General features: G+C 38.2%; 1 protein-coding gene across 1 annotated transcript in view; it reads right to left on the bottom strand.

Moving 5' to 3' along the window:
- The window catches only part of LOC149168081 (uncharacterized), a 182,046-nt gene extending 161,168 nt beyond the window's left edge, over positions 1-20,878 (bottom strand). The window contains exon 1 of the mRNA XM_089428096.1: positions 20,381-20,878. Within this exon, the coding sequence (XP_089284222.1) occupies positions 20,381-20,503 (123 nt within the window). The 5' untranslated portion in view covers positions 20,504-20,878. The remainder of the gene's footprint in view (positions 1-20,380) is intronic.
- Between the last annotated feature and the right edge of the window lie 2,917 nt (positions 20,879-23,795).

The raw sequence follows: 23,795 nt of genomic DNA, 5'->3' as shown, positions 1-23,795 counted from the left end.
GACCTTTTCTTGATGATTTTGTTATTGTATATCTGGATGACATTCTTATATTTAGCAAAACGTGGGAAGAACATTTAAAGCATGTTAAGCAGACACTAGATGTTTTGAAAAGAGAAAAACTTTATGTTAAACTCTCAAAATGTGAATTTGGCAAAACATCTTTGAATTATTTGGGACATATAGTAGGGGGTGGTGAATTGAAAATAGATCCCTCTAAGGTTATAGTCATTGGATAGATCCCTCTAAGGTTGTAGTCATTGTAAACTGGCCTAAACCCAAATCTGCTATAGAAGTTAGAAGCTTCTTAGGAGCAGCACAATATTGGAGAAAGTTTATTTCTAACTTTTCCTTAATTGCAGCTCCCTTACATGCTTTAACAGGATTGAACAAGGTGTTTCAGTGGGGAGGCAAACAGCAGAAATCCTTCGACACCTTGAAAGAAAAGATTAGTACAGCACCAGTACTAGCACTACCCGATCTTCAAAGACCATTTGAGATTGAAACAGATGCCAATGACTATGCCATGGGAGCAGTGTTGATGCAGCATGGTAAACCCATATGTTATCATTCTGAGACATTTAATTCTGCAGTAGTTAACTATCCCACATATGATAAAGAATTGTATGCATTAGTACAATGTGAAAAAGTGGAAACATTACTTAATGGGCAAAGAGACAGTTATACATACTGATCATCAACCACTTCAATATCTACACTCCAAAACTAAGTTGCAACAATCAAGACACTATAGATGGATGGGTTTTCTACAACAATTTCATTTAGTCATCAGATATAAAAAGGGCATACACAATAAAGTTGCAGATATGTTATCTAGACCAATTATAAATGCATCTACTATACTTAAGCATAATTCAGTATTGCATGAGAGCTACATTGAACAATATGCTCAAGATATAGATTTTAAAGATGTATATGCAACTTTAAGTCAAGGCAAACGAGTAGAAGAATTGGATTATCATATTAAGGACCAACTCTTGTATCATTGTGGGAAACTATGCATTCCACAAACTGAAAGAGTAAAGATAATTCGAGAAGCACACACTTCTCTAATATCAAGTCACTTTGGTATAAGTAAAACGGTTGCACAGCTGCAAAGATTTTGTTATTGGCCGAAAATGAATGAGACAGTTTCTAGATATGTAAGAGGGTGTACCATGTGTGCTAAAAGCAAGCCCATCAATAGAAAACTAGGCTTGTACACTCCACTACCAGTTCCTTCTCATCTTTGGGAAAGTGTTTCCATGGACTTTGTTGGAGGACTACCTAAATCTAGGAAAAGTCGTGACTATTTATATGTTGTTGTGGATAGGTTCAGCAAAATGTGTATTTTAATACCTTGTAACAAACAGATTACAACTGAACAAACTGCAAAGTTGTTCTTTCAGCATGTATGGGTTCATTTTGGATTACCCACTTCCATAATATCTGATCGAGATACCCGATTTGTTGGGAAATTTTGGTCAAGTTTGTGGGAATTGATGCACACCAAGCTGAAGAAAAGCACAGCTTTTCATCCGCAAACAGATGGCCAAATAGAAGTGGTCAACAGGACAGTGATCCAGTTGCTCAGAGGTTATTGCAGCAAGCATCCCAAACTTTGGGATGAACATCTATGCTATGTGTAGCATGCTTACAACTGAGCTAAACATTCTTGTACACAGAGATCTCCTTTTGAGACCTGTTTTGGTTTCACACCAAGGTCTCCCTTGGATTTTGTCTTTGGTAAAGACATAGCAGTTGATGGACACAGTGATGTGGACAAGGCAACCAAGTTCATTGAACAAATCCAAGAGATTCACCAGGTAGTACAGGAACAGCTGGAAAAGAGCCAAGCCAAGTACAAGGCAAGGCATGACAAGCATCAGATGGAGCATAGTTTCCAAGTTGGTGATCAAGTCTGGCTGTATATCAGCAAAGACCGAATGCAAGGTGAAGGAATGACGTTGAAGCCAATAAGGTATGGACCTTTCAAGATACTTGAGAAAATTGGTGAGAATGCTTTTCGCCTTGATCTACCAGCTTACATGCACATCTACTCAGTTGTTAATGCAGACAACTTGAGACTATTTGAACCTTCATTAATTGAAGATCCCGAAGAGCAGAGTCAATTGCCTTCTATTGATGATCTGTTACCTGAATATCTTAATGAGTTGCAGGAAGATACAGTTCTGGACAGGAAGGTAAGAACTACACGCAGAGGTGATGTTGAGTACCTCAGGATCGGACTCAAAGGTTCAAAGCCAAGCAGTGTGAAATGGATAGAAATTGAGCAAGCGAGGAAGCAATACCCTCACTTGATTGATGCTTGAAAGAAAACCAACTTTTGGTGGTCCAAAAGCTTTTTCAGTGGGAAGGTCGTGATCCGAATTGGATCCTAAAACTCTCTAAGTTTTCATGATTGTTTCAAATTATGCTAAAAGATTCAAGTCCTAGAAAAGATCGAAGCTATCAGAAGGAATCCTCATAACAATTGCAGTTGTGGCCAGAGCAAAGCAACGAGGACCCTCGGTCAAGTGCGCAGACCATTGGCCCATGGTAAAGCGCAATGGCACAAAACTGGCAAAACCGGAGGCTAATTCGGAAAACAGAGGTGGACTCTGATACGCGATTAGCGCTAATCGCGTATCGCAGGGTGTCCCCCTCAGTGAAGGAAAGCCCCAAAGCGCTCGGACCCGAAAACAATATAAAAATTCGGAAAAGTAACTGTTTCGATTCCATAGCGCGGGATTCCCCAAAACCAGCATAATATCGAAAGGCTTCGAGGCGGTAAGCAGTTTTGACTAAGTCCTGCCCGATGCCACAGATCGAGCGACACGCATCCGATAGAAGAGAGAGAAAACCGCCCGCATCGGACAGGTAAACGTCGTGCGACTGTCCGCCCGATATAAAGGGCGACCGTAGGATCTGCGGGGTCCAGATCGATAGCGGAGATGCGTCCCGATGAGACCGGATTTGACAGGTCAAAAAGCAAGATGACAGGGGATTTGAAGTCTGACATGGATGATGAGTTGGCAAACAATTCGTGTTCGCAGGCGATCTTGAGGCAAACAAATTTAATGGCCATTCGAGTATGATTCAGGGAATCTGATGCCCAGTTCATTAGTAAACAGGTGGCCACCTTCGTGCGAGGCGTTACCCAGTGATGATAACCCAAAGCAAAGAAATTTGAATGAACAGAGGAAAGGAAACCAGAAGGCCGGGAAGCAGAAACAAGCAGTCGGAAGAACAAGCTGGCTTAAAAGCCATGAACTGACAAAAGCAAAGGGGGGGCAACACATAGAGACGCAGAAAGCTAATAGCAGAGAACAGAGAGTAGAAGCCGAGTTGACCTGAAGGCAACATCGAGCCAGACAGAGCCAGAGAGAGTCAAAGAGTCTGTGTACTCCATTGAAAGCTTGAGAGGTTCAAGCAAACTCCTCGGCGTAGGCTTGTCATACTACTGTGACCCTCAAAGGTCGAGTTTCAGTAAGGAGAGTCTGTGCACTCCATTCCTACTGACTTCATTCTGTTAGTGAGACTCAAATCGAGCTCACTGTTGTAAAAACTCTGCTTGAAAACATAATAGAGAGGCCACCACTGAAAGGCTGGACCAGGAGACATAGCCCAGGAGCATTGGGTGAACTCCTTATTAAACTTGTTTTGTTTACATGTTTGACTGTTATGTTTTCTCTGAATTGCCTCAGTGTCTATGTATTCTAGCAATCTTATCGATCCGTTGCATAAGTAACATAGGCACATCCATGCACATGAGTCTGTAATACCTTTCATTCTTTATCCTGGATAAATTCCAGATCAATATTGTAGCATTGTCATATTTTGCATACGTCACAACACCTGTGAATCAGGAATTGTTGCCATCATAGAAAACATCTCTAAAGGAAAATGTCTTACGAGTAGTTTAGAATCCATTTGTACCATTATCTAACCCACCACTTCATGAAAGGAGATCATTGCATGAAGACACAAAATAGAGAGGCATGGAAAAAGAAAAACACCTAAGCCTCAATTGAGATAATGGCTAGAAATCTTGGGCACCAATGATTAACCAGATTAAACAACAATCAATAATAATAGTTCTAACTTCTAACCATGAGAGAGTAAGACCAACATAGTATAATGGTTTTTCATGGTGATTATTATTATTATTATTAATTAATGTTTATGGCCACATGACATGTGACAAAAATTGAGTCTCTCCTCCTAAGGACGAATTGTGCTACATAAGGGTTCCAAATTATTCAAAATGACAACCTGTGAAAGAACAAATGAGATACAATGGAATTTCATTATGTACTCCAGTTGGGACTTGAGAGTTCTCCTCACACAAACCCTAAGAGATGATTTGTTGCGATGTCATACATGTGATCATTCTATCGTCACCACCAACCGAAACTCCTTATGCCATCTCAGAAATTTGTCCTTATCTGGATCAAAATAGTGCCTCAGATGATTTGAATTCTTCCCATAGTTTTAAGACTCCGACTCCGACTCCGACTCGGCCGAGGATCGACTCCGACTCCGACTCTAAAACAGTAATGACTCAGCCGGCTCGATTTCAATGACTCGGTCGTTGTAAAAAATACATTAAATATTTATTTTTTTTTATAAAAAAACATAATTTTAAAGATTTTCATTCATGTTTCCAAACACACAGCATTATAATATAGATGGAAGACAACATATGATCAAAGTAGGCTCATGAACCAATCCATTATATCAAAATGGTACCCAATGGCAATACATAGTCAACTGTCATACATGATCAAAGACTCAAAACAAAAAACACATAACCAAGGAGGCTAGAATTTAGAAATGGCCTCTACAACAAAAGTAAACTGTGACGGTGACCAGACTCCAGGGACCAGTACTAGTACTACAGTACTACTGGCTAGTAGCTACTGTCAGAGGAGCCAAGATCATGTCGATCAATCTCTGGATCATCATCATCAGAGTCAGACAGGGGGCCCCATGGCTCCTCATCATCATCATCATCTCCAACTGCAACTGTAGAAGTGGTACCACTAGCAGGCTGTGCAACTGCAGCAGATGCAAGCTGAGATAGAGTAGATATGCGGCTGCGCTTCTGTCGTGGCTGATCTGAGGAAGCACCTACAACTGGAGTCCTTGCTGGCTGTGAGACTGAGGCTGGTGGATTGGGATCTGCATTCAACTGAACAGGCCGAAGTTGAACAACATGTTCAAGTTCAACTGATGTCTCCATATCTAAATCTACATCAAGATCCTCATCAGGATCAAACTCTGCTGGACGACTCTCCACTACCCAATCTGATGTTGGATCAATGTCTTCCAACACAATGGGATCTGAATCAGGTCTTTTGTTCAGCAAATGGTTTCGTCTGAGCCGAAGGTTGTATTGGACATAAACTAGATCATTTAACCGTTTTTTATCCAAACGGTTTCTCTTCTTTGTGTGAATCCTCTCAAAGACAGACCAATTGCGCTCACACCCAGATGCACTGCAAGTTTGACTCAAAATACGAATTGCAAACCTTTGCAATTCAGGACAATGGCCACCAAAGGCCTCCCACCATTGTGCTGCAAAAAACATAGGAGTGTAATGAGTTAGCTCAACAAAATTACAAATTATATCTAACTTTCAAAATTTCAAATTATAAACGATTTAACAAACTTTAAAAAAAAAAGTAAAACTATTAAGAATTTGAAAATTGAAATTTTTGTTTACCTGGCTCATCTGCTTCTCTTGCAATCTTTGCTAGGTTCTTCCCAAAGGTACCTGCTGCATTGCTGAAGATATTGGCCTGTCGGTGTATCTCCAGCTGATCAGACTCCAATGGGATCATGCGTTCAATGCAATCAACCAGTCCATCTCTGACCTCCCCCCTCAAAGCTCCTGACTCCTTAGCTTTATAATGATACCGTGGGTTCAAAAAATACCCAGCTGCATGTATAGGGCGATGGAGGTGATTGTTCCATCTTTCATCAATGATTGCCCAAATGGGCCCATACTTTGCCACTCTATCCTTGTATACCGTCTTTATTTGCTCCTTTGCTTGATCCATAGCCTCATAAATGAAGCCCATAGCCAACCTTTCCCCATCCACCAACCGCAACACCTTAACTAGTGGCTCAGCAAGCTTCACAATCTCTGCTGCCTTTCTCCAAAAAGTTTCTTCATGGACTTTCCTTTTCAATTCTTTGCCTTCTGGTTTGTTAGACCAATTGCTTTGATTCCATTCATCACTGGAAAACATCTTTTACAAGTTTCTATGTTGGGAAAGCATAGATTGCAATGTCAAAAAATGTGTAGCAAATCTAGTGATGGCAGGCCTAATAATATCCTTGCCCCCAGTGTGTTTCCTCATGAGGCTCAAAACCAATGTATGATTGTAGATAAATTTTGTTATGCTTTTGGCATGATCTATAGTGTTTTTGACCCAATCTGATTTTCCAATATCCTCAAGCATGAGGCCTATGCAATGTGCAGCGCATGGGGTCCAAAAGATGGTCTTGTGTTTTTCCTATAACAGTTTACCAGCAAGAACATAGTTAGAGGCATTATCTGTGATGATTTGAACAACATTAGCCACCCCCACCTCCTCAACAACCTGATCCAATAGCTGAAACAACAAGTGGCCATCTTTTACCTTATCAGATGCATCAACTGATTTTAAAAACATGGTTCCCTGTGGGCAGAAGACAAGAAAGTTTATGATGGTACGATTTCTTTGATCAGTCCATCCATCTGACATGATGGTACACCCTGTTCTTGCCCATGAGTCCCTGAACTCTTGCAAATACTCATTAATGGATTGAATTTCTTTCTGCAAACGAAACCCCCTTAGCTCATGCATAGTAGGGCCTTTGAAGCCTTTTCCAGCAGCATGTATGGCATCAAACATAGGCTCATAATATGGTGAACGAGCAGCATTAAAGGGGATATCAGCATCATACCACCATCTAGCTATGTACTCACAAGCAGTCTCCCTCAATTCTTTCTTCCAATGGTCATCTAAAGTGGGCTGCATTTGAGTTTTACTAACTTCAGGACCATGTGCATCTGATGGAGAGGAGGGAGTGAAATAACTTTTGATAGTCACATCACCCTTTTTCATTCTACCCTTTCCCTTATCTTGAACAGAACCAAAAGAGGGAGGAACATATCGGAAAGGGTTGGATGTATCAGTTTGAGGGATAGAGGAAGAACCCTCAAAATCATAATGGGGGTTGGCACTGGCAGCCATCATTTTTTGTATCTCCCTCTTCCTCCCAATTTCAGCCTGTATGTCTCTTTGCCTAGCCTTATCTTCTTTAAATTTCTCAAAGTTGGCCAACAAATTCTTCCTAATCTCCCCAATTTCTGGTGAGGTACATGGGGTAATTTGGCCTCTAATCCCTGCCAAGTGTTGTTTCAGCCTATTAATGCCCCCAGGACCTTCCTTAATTTTCCTATGGCAAAATTTGCATTGCATTTGATTATCAACCATTTCAACATATGCCCAAGCAGGATCTCTTGCTCTAGGTGCCATTTTTTGACTAGGAAATGAAAGCAAACAATCTGAAAATGAAAAAAAATTAAAACCTTGATTCAATGTTCATTTATTTGACAAAAAACACTCTCTAAGATTTCTAGATATGCACCTAAAATTTACTAAGCAAAAACAGATTTATAGAGGTGAAAAAAATACCTCCAGGCACAAACTGCCTCCTCAAGCTTGCTCCAAGAATCAGCTCCTCAATGCTGCTCCAAATGGCTGCCCAAGAAGCTCCTCACTCCAGCTACAATGCTCCTCCAAGACTCCTCACTGCTGCTCCAAAACAAGCTCAAGAACTGCTCACTAACTCTCAAAGAAGACTCTCACTCAAATGCATAAGATTGCTGTGAGTGAATGAGAGCACTTGGGTGTGTTAAATAGGGTTTAGGGGGGGGGGGGGGGGGAATGGACCCCAAAAATCATTTAGCAAATTCATATAACTATTTGGAATCCAAACCAACCAAAAAACAATTTAAAAATCCATTAAAATTTTATAAAATCGATGTAATACGTGTTGCTGGGCGGTTTTTTTGTGACTCGGCCAACTCCGAGTTGGCCGAGTCATTCAATGACTCGGCCAAGTCATGGCTGACTCGGCCAGTCGAACCGTTCCAAAGGCCGGGTCATGGGTGGAGGCAACGACTCGGATCAACCCGGCCGTTTCGGTTTCGAAGCGGCCATTTCTTAAAACAATGATTCTTCCTCATAAGTGATTGAATTGGATGCCCAAAAGTGGAGGATGAATTGCCTTTATATAATGAACAAAGGTGCCCCCAAGTGGTGTGACTGTTGGGGTTGGGCCGACTTAAGTAGGTTGGAGCCGACCTTATATTTGGAGGGAAAAATTCATAATTCAAATTCAAATTTTCTTCTTGACATGAAGAACATGTCTTGTATTTATTATTACATATATTTGGAGGGCTAAAATATTAATTATGAAGACCGACCATAGCTACAAAAATTCAACACTCCCTCTTAGCTAGGGAGGTATTCATAATGACTATCCAGATGTTCTCTTATTGACAAATTTCTCTAAGAAAAGGTTATAACAATTCATCATCAGCATCAACATCATTCAATTACCATAATCCTGGTCAGCAACTCTGACCCATGGTAAATCAACAACATCAACTAGTTACCATAATTCTGGTTTGTACCTCTAACCTATGGTGCACCATAATCCTAGTTGGTACTCCTGACACATGGTACATCATTAGCATCAACTAGTCACCATAATTCTGGTCCCTCTGACACATGGTATACAGACTAGTCTTGGTTCACCATCATCCTGGTCAATATCTTTGACTCATGGTGAATCTCCAAAGGCCTCACTCTTCATGAATAATTCCAGGCATGATGTTCAAATGGGCTCACTCAACCTATTTGGAGAGTACTCTGAGCCTGATGTTGAAAGGCACCCACTCAACTAAGTGATTCTAGGCCTCTAGGATCATTCTTCCTAATTCCAGTCAACATACTTGACACAGGAAGAATGATTGTCCTTTGCCGAACCATTCTCCCTAATCCTGGTCAACATACTTGACACATGGAGAATGTTTGTCCCTGATGCTATCATATCAACACTTTGGACCATTTTCCCTAATCCTGGTCAACCTGAACTAGGGAGAATGACTTTCCTTGATGTTACAATTTCATCACTCCCTCTTGCTAAGAGAGACATGCTTAATCACTCCAAGCTTGTCCTCGAAGTATACACACTTCAACCTAGGACAAAAACTTTGTCAGCAACCTTCTTGAGTGCAAAATAGTACCGAAGCCACACTGCTTCCTTCTGTACCATGTCTTGGTATTAGATCTCACTCTGCCTGGACCTAGCATCATGGTCATCAACTGCACCTAATCAAACAATCCTGCAAGTAGTTTCTGAAGCCATACTGCTTCACAATTTACCAACCAAGTTGCAATATACTCAGCTTTTGTAGTACTAAGTGCAACAGATGTCTACTTCCTGCTCATCCAAGAAATCATAATAGAGCCCAAACTGAAGCAATATCCTGATGAACTCTTTCTGTCTTCTACACTCTCTGCCCAATCTGAATTTGTGAATCCTTGTAGTTGTACTTCACTGTTTGAGACATATCTCAAACCATAACTGGTTGTGCCATAACCAATTGTACCATGTTGGTACTTCAACACATGTTGAGCCACATGCCTTGACTCAATCATAAGTTGATAGGTAACTTTCCGGTTACCCTAACTGGATGTTCTTTCTGAAATAGCTTTTGCAGTGGCGATCTTGACTACTCCCTCTGCCACTGTTGTTTTCTAGCATATCAGTTATCTAGCCTGACAATCTCAATGACAGTCCATCATCTTGAACTCAGAGGTCAACTCCCTATGAAGCTAAAACAAGGCTCCCTAACTGCTCCATCTGTCACAAGAGTACTTTTGCTTCCACCGGAAACAAATCATATAGGATCAACCTTGATCCATCAATCCAAGTCTTAGGTGCAATCTTCTCTTTGCATGTAGGAGACTCCTTTACAACCCCCAAAGCCTGGAGTTGGTCCCATGTACACTTCTTCCTCAATTTCTTCATGAAGAAAAACAACCTCTACATCCATATAATGTAATTCCATAAAAGAAGCAACAATAATTCTAATAGAAGTATACCTATCAACTAGAGCAAATGTCTTTTCATCATCCTCTCCCTCTTTCTAGGAGAACCGTAGTCTTATGTTGGCATATATTGCATGCTAGATCTTGTAGATCCATTTAGAGGTCACCACTGACTTCCCTTTGGCACAATCAAGGTATACTTCAAATATTTTGATCTGGTTGCTCCCTCTGAGCTCGGATCTCATGTAGTACAATATCTCTCAATGCAAATCACCAAATCTGAGAGAATCCTCTTGTCACAAGATTTGCTTCGTTCTTCCACTACTTCCATCTACTGCTAGAGCCTCAACAACCTTCACTATGTACCTGCAATCCTCACTAGGAGGCCATGGAAGAACGATTACAACCCAGGTCCCAGCAAAAGAAAAACAAAGACAAGAGACTAAATAATAGTAAAACAACATCAACAATAATAATAAAGGAAAGTGATGTAAGGCACTTATCTTTTGAGGATTATAGGAAAATGTTAGCGCCCTCTTGATCTTGGCCTTCTTGCATCCATCTTGCAAATTTATCAACCTTGTCCTCATCATTAGCATGATGTCATTCCTTCCTTGCATGAGCTAGGGTTTCTTCTTTCAACAGAAACATCAATCTAGGTCAGGCTCTTAGGGTTTTATGCACAAACCCTAGGGCTTTCTTTAAAAGCACTAAATTTTCAATTTTCATCTGCATCTTTTGAAGGTCCACTAAACTTTGTCATATGCATTTTTTCTTTTTATGTCCAAAACCATCATGTCATCAAGGATGATCCATCTTGATATCAGTCCAAGCAAATGTACGGTTCTTTATTGTATTTTTCCTTCATCTAGAACTCCAACCCTCAATAAGTAGTAGACTTGTAAACCAGATGAGTAACATCTCATAGAAAAATACTTTTGTCTTTAAATTCAAAAAGGTCGTGAAACTTGAAACAAGTGTTTCCAAAGTGTATTCTTCCTCAACAAGGGTCCTCAAAAGGTATGCTTTAGTAGTGTTTGTAGCCAAGCTTCTCCTTAAGGATTGAGTAACTTCTTCAGAGAATGACAACAATTTGACCTCTAGGCTTAGGCAGCCCTATGTTCATTCCAATGTCCTTCCTCAACTCCCTCTGGCTATGAATAACTTTACAAAATTTGAGCTTCAATCAATGCATCATGCTTCAGGATGCTAAACGTTTTGGTCACGCCTCACAGGTGCGTGGATCACATATCTCTCTTAGCAATTTAATTATTACTTCAAATACTAATGTTAATACTTTAAGGTAGCTTAAATGCTACGGAACAATGGCTATCATTATTTTTTCGACATTTTAAAAACCCTTATTGAAGACATGGGTCTTCTAGGGTTTACCAAACCTAAGATCATAAACCTTTTGTCATAGCAACTTTTGTTGTAATATTGTGAGTTTGTTGTCAATTAGGTGATGTTACCAGGCTACTAGGTCTCTGCCATTTCTATGTTACAAGGATCTCTTTCCTTCTCCTGCTATTCTTGAGCGCATAATTCATTAGTAATCAATTGAATAAATTTCAAGACTCAATGAACACTATCATTGAAGATTTTGCATAGCCTATAGTACAATATGTAAAGCAAGGTTGAGTTGCAACTTAGTTGTCTTATAACAACTTTCCCCTAAAAGAAGTATGTTTCAACTATGGTGTCTTTACGAATCCAAAGTGATCTCTTCTTTTGTTAAATTTGGCAACTAGGGCCAAACTCCACCTTGGACAGCTCATATGATGGAGATGATATTTTTGTTGGATTCCTCTTTCCGAGAGGTGTAGGATTGATCTAAAGATCATCTCATTCTAACATGTATAAATGGAATTATGAATTTATTTCTTCTATGGACAAATTGTCAAGGTCAGCCAGCAATCTAATGTAGGCTCAAAAGCCCAAAAGTCACATCTCTTCACCCTCAATGTTGCATATAAATAGAAGGAGCATCTACCTCATTTGGACATTCATCATCTCACACATATCTCTCTCTCCTCATCTGATTGGGTCGTACAAACTTCAGGCAGCCTTCTTCTCCTCCACATGTGCAAAAGTTTGACTAGGGTTTTTTGATTTCTGCGTTGACTAAGTTGCAGCAGGTTTGACCAGCGTTGACCGGGCAATGTTTGACTTTGTTTGACTGTGATTTTTGTGGGAATATTTCTGTTTGGGCAGGCCGCATTCTTTGGCACAGAAACCAAGATTTTCTGTGTTGTTTGACCAGCGTTGACCGCTGCAAGTTTGACTGTGCAGTGACCAAGTTTGACAATTTCTTCATGATTGTTTTGGGCTGATTTGGACTATCTTTGGAGGCCGATTTGACTGGGTTTGACCAAGCTGATTTGGAGGAGTAATTCTGCTGATTTGACCAGTGTTGACTTTCTGGTTAGGGCATCCTGTTGACTGCAATTTGACTGGACAGATTTGACTGTGTTTGGGCAAGTGAATTTTGTATATTGTACTCTCTCTCTCTGCTGAACTTTTGAAGAATAATAAGAAGACTTGATCAAAGGGTTTCCCCACATTGGGGTTTTTCCTTGGCATCCGCCAAATATTGTGTCCTCTTGTCTTGGCTTGTCTTCTGCTTTTTTTATTTATGTTCTATCTACATTTACTATCATGTTAATGTGATTGCTAATCTGGAAATTGATATTGGGCTAATAAGAAAAATTGAAGTAAATTGCTCTTAAGCATAGAACATACCATTGTTATCTAAAATTAACATCTTTAGACCAAGAACTCTAATCTAAATGGTGGGATCTCGCTTCTTGTCTATTCAAAAGTGCTAAGAGGGGGGAAGATTGATTGACTAGAATCTTCTAGCCCTTCAATACTATTGGAGGCATTACTCTCAATCCCTTAAATTACTCAAATTTGGTCTCTAACATTGTAATGAGATAGTAAGCTTTCCATGTGCCTCCTAGTCAAATACGGGAATATCATGAATGCTAACATCAGGTATCCACATACAGTTGAAGGTTGTAAGTTTTCCAAGTAAGCTAGCTGCAAGATCAAATGAAGAAACTCTATTTGCCTTGGTACTCTAACACTGCATTGTTTTTCAGGTAGCCTAAATAATGATGATCCAGTCGATTCAAACCATCTTCAACAATATAGGGTGAACCACTATACTTAAAATCCAGAGTCTCATGATTGGGAGGGACAACAAAATTGATTTCCCATATGGAAGTTGATTTACGCTCCATGGCCAAAGCCTTTTGTTCACTGATTTCGTAAACAATGATTTTCCAATCTGAGAATTAGGAAGTCAAACCAATCTTCTTTTAATCCTTGAGGGAGGTCTGCCTCAGTTAAACACAAAGTCAAGTTATGGCAATGAATATTCTGATGTGCTTCTTGATCAAGTAGCTCCCTGAGGTCAGAGGTTCTCCTTGCAATTTTCAATAAGAGATGAATGGATCTCTCGGCCTTCCTTACCAATTTTTTCTTTGCCACTTGTGGTCATATTTGGCCTCCTACAACCATATTCAGCCCCTTGAGGTATTTTGGACTTCTGAGGCACTTTGGATTAAGGTCTAGCCTCAGATAATCTTGGCCCTTCTGTAACCAACTCTCTTGACCTACCTAAGGTTAAAATGAGGCATTTTCAGCCTAATTTTTTTGGACTTCTTCGGCTCTTATTTCAAATCTTTGTAACTTTGTCATGAACTAGGTTTCTTGTCTAGCAAGAGGGCTATTGTTAAGGCTGCTCTAGCAAGAGGGCTTAGCCTGCTCTTACTTTTTCAAGGTTGCTCTTCAACCATACGCTCTAATACCATGTTGATTTTTCATAGTGTCTTTTAATCTGATAATTACTTCTAATGATTTACTCATTTCATATTCTTATTCATCATTAAGTAATTACACAGAAGATATCAACAATATAAGCATTTATACTAGTACCATCATGAAGAAATAGCGAAATAAGAAACACAAGAATTTACCCTGGGAAAACCCACACATGGGAAAAACCCAACAACCTTTTCCTTGGAGAAATTATTCAATTCAACAGAGATAGATAAATCTATTTCTTCAAGTCAAACATAAGGTCAAGCTGACTAGTAACATAGCTCTGGTCACACCTAGTCAAACTGCCCTCTAGACAAGTCATTCTGCTGCCCAAACAATTCAGCTTGGTCAGTCTGCCTCGGCATTCGACCTGCTACCTTCCACAGAGATTCGGTCCTACTGCCATCTCAAAAATTTGCCCTTATGCCATCTCAGAAATTCATCCTTATCTAGATTAGAATAGTGCCTCAGATGATCTGAATTCTTCCTCAGAAGTGATTGAATTGGATGCCCAAAAGTGGAGGACGAATTGCCTTTATATAGTGAACAAAGGTGCCCCCCAAGTGGTGTGACTATTGGGGCTGGGCCGACTTAAGTAGGTTGGAGCCAACCTTATATTTGGAGGGAAAAATTCATAATTCAAATTCAAATTTTCTTCTTGACATGAAGAACATGTATAGTATTTATTATCACATATATTTGGAGGGCTAAAGGATTAATTATGAAGACCAACCATAGGGACAAAACTTCAACAAATTGGACAAGACTAGCTCCTTGATGCTTGGGCATTTACACCATATTGGGTGCTAGACTTTGTTGTAACAACTCCCAAACCCCCAACTAGTAGTCTAGTACAATGTGCTTCATCTTATAGTTGTTCGTGCTCATAATGACTAACTAAGTTATGCCATCTCCCCTCATTAGGAGATTCCCTATAACGACATCTTTCATGATATACTTTAGTGTTCTTAGCATCTACGACAATCATTTCCACTGATTAAATTTCATTGAATCATTTTCTTGTACAATTTCCTTTGCTTGTTGCAACAAGCCTTGTGACTTGCATTTATATGCCAAACCAAAGTGGTCATATTTGTTGGTGTTCCCATCTGCAACACTTGGTGTACCAACCTAATTTACATCTTCTTTTCCTGATACATCACAATCTCTTGGTCCTCGGAGATAACAAGTTACTAGACCATTGGTCATCCACAGTGATCTTTCTTAACTCTAATTTATTTGTAGTCATACCCACCTTGGTTGTTATTATTATTCTTTCAAATTTTCTTACTTCCCTTCCTCAACAAAGATAACATTTTTTTCTTTCCTATTCCAAACATTATGTTCTCAATCACGATTGTAGTGATTGTCTTCATTACATATGTGACAATATTATGCCTCTAGGCATCGAGACCTTCTAAATTGCAGCATGTACACCAAACATCTACTTTTCATAACACATTTTCTTTCTTTCCTCTTATAATGGGTCATTTACCCTAGTAACTTAGATCTTCTTTTGATGCATTAAGTGCTAGCGTTCATGTGCAAAATCTCTAAACATTATCATCAATTCAATCATCTAGTAGACCTCTTCATCTTGCTTGTCAGAACTCCATGCCATCTTACAAATATTATAGGACCTCACAAAGCCCTCATTTGCAACACTAATCATAATAGTGGTACAAAAGCACGAGATGAAAACCCAATGGATATAGACCATGACTACACTTCTTAAAAGATGAATGTGAAATGCAATCTCAAGCAATAACCCAACTACGAAAACCTTTACACAAAATCAAAATGCCAAGCAAGACAAGGTTAGAACTCAAACATCTCACATGTACTTTATGAGAACACAAACCCAAGCCATACATACATCTGCTATGTAGGCAAGACATCCAAGAAGATAACTTTCCCAAATTGCAATGGAGTATACGGTGGAACAACTCTCCAAGAATGTACAAGGAAAATAGAATATTTTCCTTTGTGTGATATAGTGGAAATAACAATATTACTTAAATAGCCATACATCTTAAGGGGATTGCCAAAGAATGGAAGAATAGTAGAAAAAAATGTGGTATCTAAATTTCTAAGCTCATTAACCCATAAGAAACTACGATGCCCTCCAAACTATTTTAATAGAAAGAACTTTCCACTCCAATAAGACAAAGCACTAATATTCCAGAGATGAAAAGATAATGACAAAACAAACTCAAAATGTCAAAAAATATGGAATCCAAATAGAAAAGTTAGCTAAAAAAGCATCATAACACCAAGTACTCTAATTCATAAATTGACTAAAAGCATCCATTGAAAACTCAATAAAAACACTAGAATCCAATACAATAACAAGACCCATCAATTTTGTAATAACATATGAAGGTTGAAGGTTCAAATTCAATCATATATACAATTAGTACTACATCAATGACGATATATTGACATACATGTAAGAAATTGACAACAAAATAATGTTTTTTCAACATTTGAAGCTACTGTTGCAGCCCCACTTCCAACAAATGGAACACTTGCAAACCCTGATGAAATTGGAGGGACATTATCAATTGGGGCATTCCTCCCCTCCCTTTGCCATTTTCCAGCTATCCTTGATTAAGACACGATTGTGATGATATGAAGAAAAAACAAATTGCTATAAGAAAAACAAATTGATGTAGGAAAAATGGATTACTGTAGCAAAAATTTAAAAATATGGATGGCAAATCCACTTACCAACACTTTGAATATCCGCTAAAACTAGTTACTCTCCCTTGCTCGCACTCTGAATCCTCCCACAGCTCCAAAAAATCAACCAAATGGGTGAAAAAAAAGGGCGAAAACAAGCGAACATGTGTCCAAATATCATGACACGAGCCTGACATGTGTCAAACACAAGTCAAACCCATGTCCTGCCCAAAAGACACGATTCAAACTCGTGTCAAGTCCGACATAAAGGATACGTAACATGGGGGGGTAGGGACAAGTCAGGTAACTTAAACCAGCAAGATTTTCCTTGACTTTCTCCACAAAACCTTTGGTTGGGTCATGTATAATTCCTCTTCAAGATTGCCATTGAGAAAAGCATTTTTTACGCCCATCTGATGGACACTCCAACTAAACCACATTACTAATGCCATGACCAATTTAATTGTAAAAACATTTATAGTTAAAGAAAAAGTTTCACCAAAATCCACTCCCTCTTGTTGTGCCTATCCTTCAGCAACAAGCCTTGCTTTATGTTTGTCAAGCAATCCATCACAATTATAATTCAATATAAATAACCCATTTACAACCAATGGGTTTCTTTCCTTCACACAACTACACCAATTTCCAAGCTTTATTGTTTTGCAAAGCCTAACAGAGATAGGTATGCCCAATGAGTTTCATGGATTTGAACATGATAAGGATGCCTATGTAAATTATCCAAACTTCAAAATATATTACGTGTCTTGCAAAAAAACTAGCTATAGGGGAAATAAACACATACTTAGACTATATTGCAAAAACAAACTTGTACTTCAACAAACATAATTACGCGTTCCTAAAGGTACCATGAGGCAAATGCTTATACATGAAGCACATGTTGGAGGTCCTGTAGGACTGTGGACATTTAGAAGGTATCAGAGGAGCATTATTATTGGCCAAGCATAGCTAAAAGAGCAGCTAAATACATGGAAGAAGTATTGCATTTATCATGTTGCCCAGTGTAAGCAGCAAAATATTGGCAAATACCAACCTTTACCAATGCCAAATAAACCATGGCAAACTAAGCAAGGACTTTGTGTTGGAGGTACCAAAACAACAAAGAGATGTAATGATATTATGTTTGTCTATTGATGATCGCTTTTCTAAGGTAGTGCATTGCATAGCTTGTAACAAAAATGGAGATGCATCCTGCATTGCAATGGCTTTTCTTCAGATAGGTGATTCAATGATATGAATTGTGTCTCTCCATGGCCTCTAAAAATGGCACAAATTTCTTGATCCATTTTTGGCAAAGTATGAAAGATGTTGGGAACACAGTTTCAATTTATTTTTTGCTTATCATTCCCATGCCGACGAACAAAATGAGATAGTAAATCAGACATTCAAGAAATTGTTGAGATGGCCAATCCAAGACCAACGAAGAGAATGGACATGAAACTTCCTCAAGCTGACTTTACTCTTGAAAATTCTGTGGAATTTTGAGAAAACTGGACCACAGTGCTTATTTTTAAAATCATTCAAAAGCATTAGATGTCGTTCCTATCTTCAATGTTTGTCAGCCTATGATTACACGGCATGAGAACATGGATCAAACTCAATGTGGCAACAGGACAATGATGAAAATCATTAAGCCAAGAAGCTATTCCAGACAGTTGAAAGAATTTAGAAAATGATGATTGTAGTGCAATTGTATTGAGGACCAAAAGGATGGTACCGAGTCAAATGAAAAAGCCTGTGAATAGCTAATGCCATGTAGGTGACTGAGAGGCTGAACTAGAAAGACTCGCAACAAAATTGCAGACGCATTTCATCCAAAAAATAAATTATGTTAGTCAGATGAAAAAGCCTGTCAATAGCTAATGCCACGTAGGTGACTGAGGCTGAACTAAAAAGACTTGCAACAAATTGCAGAAGCATTTTAACCAAAGAATAAATTATGTTACGAAGATTGAACCAGGAGGTTCAGCTTTGAGGGTCTGATGCAGGAGCATACCTTAGAAAAGGGATTTGCATAAAAAAGTTGCGCCTTTTGCTATTATTACTGATTTGTTTTCGGTAAGCATATAATATTAACATTTTATTTGCTTGGGTGGTAATTACAAATTGAAATAATCATGGATAACAACATGATGTTGTGATAATAATAAATGATTATGTTTAAAAGACGGTGGTTGTGTTTTTTCCTTTTTTGGCAAGGTTGGTAGGAAAGATCTGGGCAAATTTCTATTTAGAAGGCAAAGATCTATTCTGTCAAACAGGTGAATCATTGAAGTAAATGCATCTATTGAAACTGCGATTTCTGGAAGAGTGCTGCCTCAATTTATTGGTATGTTTGTGTTACGATGATTGAACCAGGAGATTTAGCTTTGAGGATCTGATGCAGGAGCATATCTTTGTGGAGGGGCTTGCATAAAAAGAGTTGCTCCTTTTGCTATTATTAGATATTTGTTTTCGGCAAGCATATAATATTAACATCTTGTTTGTTTAAGTGGATGGGTGGTAGTAACAAACAATCATGGATAACAACAAGCTGTTAGGATAATATAAATAATTATGTTTAAAATGGTGGTTGTGTTTTTTTTTCATTTTTCCTTTTTCGTCAAGGTTGGTAGGAAAAATCTGGGCAAAGTTCTACTTAGAAGGCAGATCTATTCTGTCAAAAAGGTGAATTAATGAAGTAAATGCATCTATTTAAACTGTGATTTCTGGAAGAGTAATGCCTAAATTTATTGGTATCTTTGTGTTACGAAGATTGAACCAGGAGATTCAGCTTAGAGGATCTGATGCAGGAGCATGTCTTTGGGAGGAGTTTGCATAAAAAGAGTTGCTCCTTTTGCTATTATTAGATATTTGTTTTCGGCAAGCATATAATATTAACATCTTGTTTGTTTAAGTGGATGGATGGTAATAACAAACAATCATGGACAACAACAAGCTGTTAGGATAATAATAAATAATTATGTTCTAAAGTTGGCGGTTGTGTTTTTTTTTTTCATTTTTCCCTTTTCGGCAAGGTTGGCAGGAAAGATCTGGACAAAGTTCTACTTAGAAGGCTGAGATCTATTCTGTCAAACAGGTGAATTAATGAAGTAAATGCATCTATTTAAACTGCGATTTCTGGAAAAGTACTGCCTCAATTTATAGGTAAAGGTGTTACGAAGATTGAACCAGGAGATTCAGCTTGGAGGATCTGATGCAGGAGCATATCTTTGTGGAGGGGTTTGCATAAAAAGAGTTGCTCCCTTTGCTGTTATTAGACATTTGTTTTCGGCAAGCATATAATATTAACATCTTGTTTGTTTAAGTGGACGGGTGGTAATAACAAACAATCATGGATAACAAGAAGCTGTTAGGATAATAATAAATAATTATGTCTAATGTGTTCTCTTTTTTTTCATTTTTCCTTTTTCGGCAAGGTTGGTAGGAAAGATCTGGCCAGAGTTCTATTTAGAAGGCTGATATCTATTCTGTCAAACAGGTGAATCAATGAAATAAATGCATCTATTTAAGCTGCGATTTCTGGAAGAACACTGTCTCAATTTATTGGTGTGCTTGGATCCAAAATCTCTGGTACTGTATGGATGACTGAATTTGTTGTTCCTTGATTATTTTTAAGAGTTATTCCCCCTGTTTCTACCACATCAATTTTCCAATCTTTGTTACATTTAGACAGAAGGTTAATTGGCACAGTCCCACAATTTAAGATACAGAAGAGAAAAGAATGTATGTCACACCTGTTGAAGGGGAGGCCATGAACATTTCCAGTAAGGCATCCAAAATGCCACCATTTCTCCATAAATAAGGCTCGCAAGCCACACGCAGCAAAGAAACACCGTAAGCCGCCAGATGCTCTGCATTCTTCTGAATCTCGCCTCCGACCAGGATAAATTCTTTCAGAAAACAATGACCAAAAAAAAAGATTCTAAAACCCTTTGACTGCTTTTGAATCGAAATGTGTCTTTGCAAGTCGTGGTCCAGACATGACTCAAAAAGGTTTTATTTTAATGCGAATCGAAGCTGAAACGAGAATTTCTTCTCTCAACGACCCCGTACTGTTGATGACTCCTAGCAATGTCTGACAAAATTATCTGTATAGGAGAACTTCATAGTCAGCATATATATAGTATGCACCGTGTGCACGTAGCATCCTATGTTTCGATTCAAACATATGACAATTAGGGCTAAGGGAAGTTACATAAGAGTGTTCATATAGCGGTTGATGACTCCTAGCAATGTCTGACAAAATTATCTGTATAGGAGAACTTCATAGTCAGCATATATATAGTATGCACCGTGTGCACGTAGCATCCTATGTTTCGATTCAAACATATGTCAATTAGGGCTGAGGGAAGTTACATAAGAGTGTTCAAATAGCGGGGTCATATGAGCATGATAGGCTTATAGTATTTTCACGTTAAAGATAGTTTATGAGACAGATTATTTCTTTATTTGCTTGATGTATATGGTTTTTTGTGAAGTTTCAAAATAAATGTTCCCAGTTTATCGATAAATCTCTGGTTAAATAGATTATCCCAACTTCCAAGAGCTAGCTGCCATTGTATTTGCATAATTTTCCCTATGGTCTTTGAAGGACTCACATTCTAAAATGAAATGTTTTTCTATTTGTGGAAGAATAAAAAATGCATACTCTTTCCTCCCACACTTATTTTGGCATTTTCCAGCGCATGTTGATGTGAGAATTTAATAAATAGTGCTAAACTTTTTAAGACTCGTGATTTTATTTTATTTTATTTTTTTTTATGGTTAGTGGTTTTTTTTAAACCTCATCATTGAAATTTATTTAGATTTTATTTTTTATTGGGCTTGAAATTTTGGATTTGATAAGATTGTTATATATATATATATATATATATATATAAATGGGTTTGATATTGTTAATTATTTTTATTGTAAGTGGATTGTGTCATATTAATTAGTGATATTTTTATTCCATTAATTTGAAATTATTCTTCTCAAAATTCAATTTAAAAGTGGCGGTTTCCCTTCTCATTATTTAAAACGATCGAAATAAAATTCATTTCATGAAGCATTTAAATCACTGCCTGTATTAACCCCTCAAAAAGATCTTTTATTTTCATCTTTGAAATATGGGCATCATCTTAAATCATTCTCGAAAGTGACAACAAATTAGAATGCATCAAGCACTTATCTTCACTTACCTTAACACTTAGCATGTAGGTAATACTTCTATGTGAGATGCAATGCATAGATATAAAGCATTTTCTCAAATTGAATTGAACAGTGCATGTGAAACGGCATTGTTGAAGACATCGTGCCACTTAGGGTATGAAATGATAATGTGATGGTGCCCTGGTGAAGACTAGACATGTCAAAAATGGAAATAAGAAGACCTTGCTTTTAGGGAGAGAGCAAAACAAGATGACATGAAGTTGTGGATTGGAGAGTTTGGTGGGTAGCCAATGTTCATTAGGAACTTATTATGGACGTGGTGAGGCATTTTGGTGAGAATTATTGGTTAAAGCATTTGATTGCAATGTTGCAACATTCCTTGGGCGCCACCACATGCAAAATGAATGAGGAAGGCACATGGGGCGACTTATCAACAAGCAACATGGTCACCATAATGCAAGGTACAATGGAGTTGAAAGGTAGCAATGGAATAATAAGGAAAATAAGCATTGAAGTTTAGCACAACAACATGCTTAAGACCATCAAAGTGTTAGAGGCATCAATATATCCTAACAAGTGGCAAAATATGAAAAGCCAATATAATTGATATATAAGGATAGTATTTGATCATAACATGCTTTTTTTAAGATGACTTGGTGTTGGTCGTATTTAATGGAGTAAGTGATCCCAAAACAATGGGGTGTCCCATGTACTAATTATGTTTTATGTCAAGTGGAGGTATTCGGCAACTAGGAACATCAAGTTATGTAGTCACTCAAACGAACAAAGCAATGTGGTCGCTCTAGGAGTTAAGTGCCCTATCATAGGGAACATGTCATCCAAGACATCTTTCCGTAGTTATTTTGGGTGCTCTTGAAAGAAGGCATTACCAAGTCGTTTAAACACTTAGGGGAATACCACTGTGACAATTGAGGAGTTTATGGATATTTGCAACCTTTTAGACAATCATGGATAGTGAAGGGATCATGGGTCCATTTATACTTTGAAGGTAGTGCAACCTCCTCATTTTAGGGGAGATGGTTAGGCACCACTCCTATAAATAAGTAGAAACCACACTTAACTAGGAGATCATTCAAAACTTTGAATATTGGATTGGTGGTGAAGCATATGATGATATCACTTGATCATAAGGTGGTTCAACAAGTAATGTGTGGTGGAACTTAGGAAGATTCTAAGACTAGGGGGAGTCTTCAAAAGTTCTTAAGTATGCCAACATTGTTTTAAGCATTATAAGAAGCAAACTTGTATGTTGTGGAAAAGGTTTTGGAGATTATTGTTGTCGCTACAAAGAGAGTGTCATGAGACCTTTGTATCTTTGTTTAAGGCTACAACTATTGATTGTGCCTTACCTTTGTAGCCTATTGTAAACTTCCTTCTTCTCAATAAAGTTAAGGTACATATCTTAGTTGCCACCCTAACATTGTGGTGTTGTGGTTTCTCTGATGGGTGTTTTACTACTTCCAATGCATCGTAATAAAATGGTTAATTGTTCAAAGTTGTATCATTGGAATGTTTGATGTTAATGGTTGGACATTGCCTTGCATGTTTCTTACAATTGTATACTTGCTAACATAACTTGGGAACTTGGGTTGGGACTTGCTTAAGCGTTATGAGAAGTTAAATTACAAATGAGACCAAAGTGCCCTAATCATTAGGTCTAAAGCAAGGTAGTGCCACACATCTTGAGACAATGAAAACAAAAACATTGGTGGAGTTATGTAGCGTTGTGACATCTTATGACTTACTTCACCAAATGTTGTTGAGATAGAAACCCCTACGGAGTATAAGATTTGTACATTAAGTGTGATTTCCATTGACACATTAAGCCTAATGAACTGTTTATTAAAACTTGCATTTTTAGAGATATTTTCAACATAATTAGTTTAATCACTATCGAGTGAACATTTAAATGATATATTTGCAATATGGTTTTATAAGCAAGGTTAGGCTATGATCTTGCATATTAACTACCAAAGT

This window comes from Pinus tabuliformis, chromosome 4_2 (genome assembly GCF_031772625.1).
Source record: "Pinus tabuliformis cultivar Carrire ecotype Pingquan chromosome 4_2, CPIR1, whole genome shotgun sequence".
Taxonomy (NCBI): domain Eukaryota; kingdom Viridiplantae; phylum Streptophyta; class Pinopsida; order Pinales; family Pinaceae; genus Pinus; species Pinus tabuliformis.
This window is presented reverse-complemented; position numbering and strand designations above follow the sequence as displayed.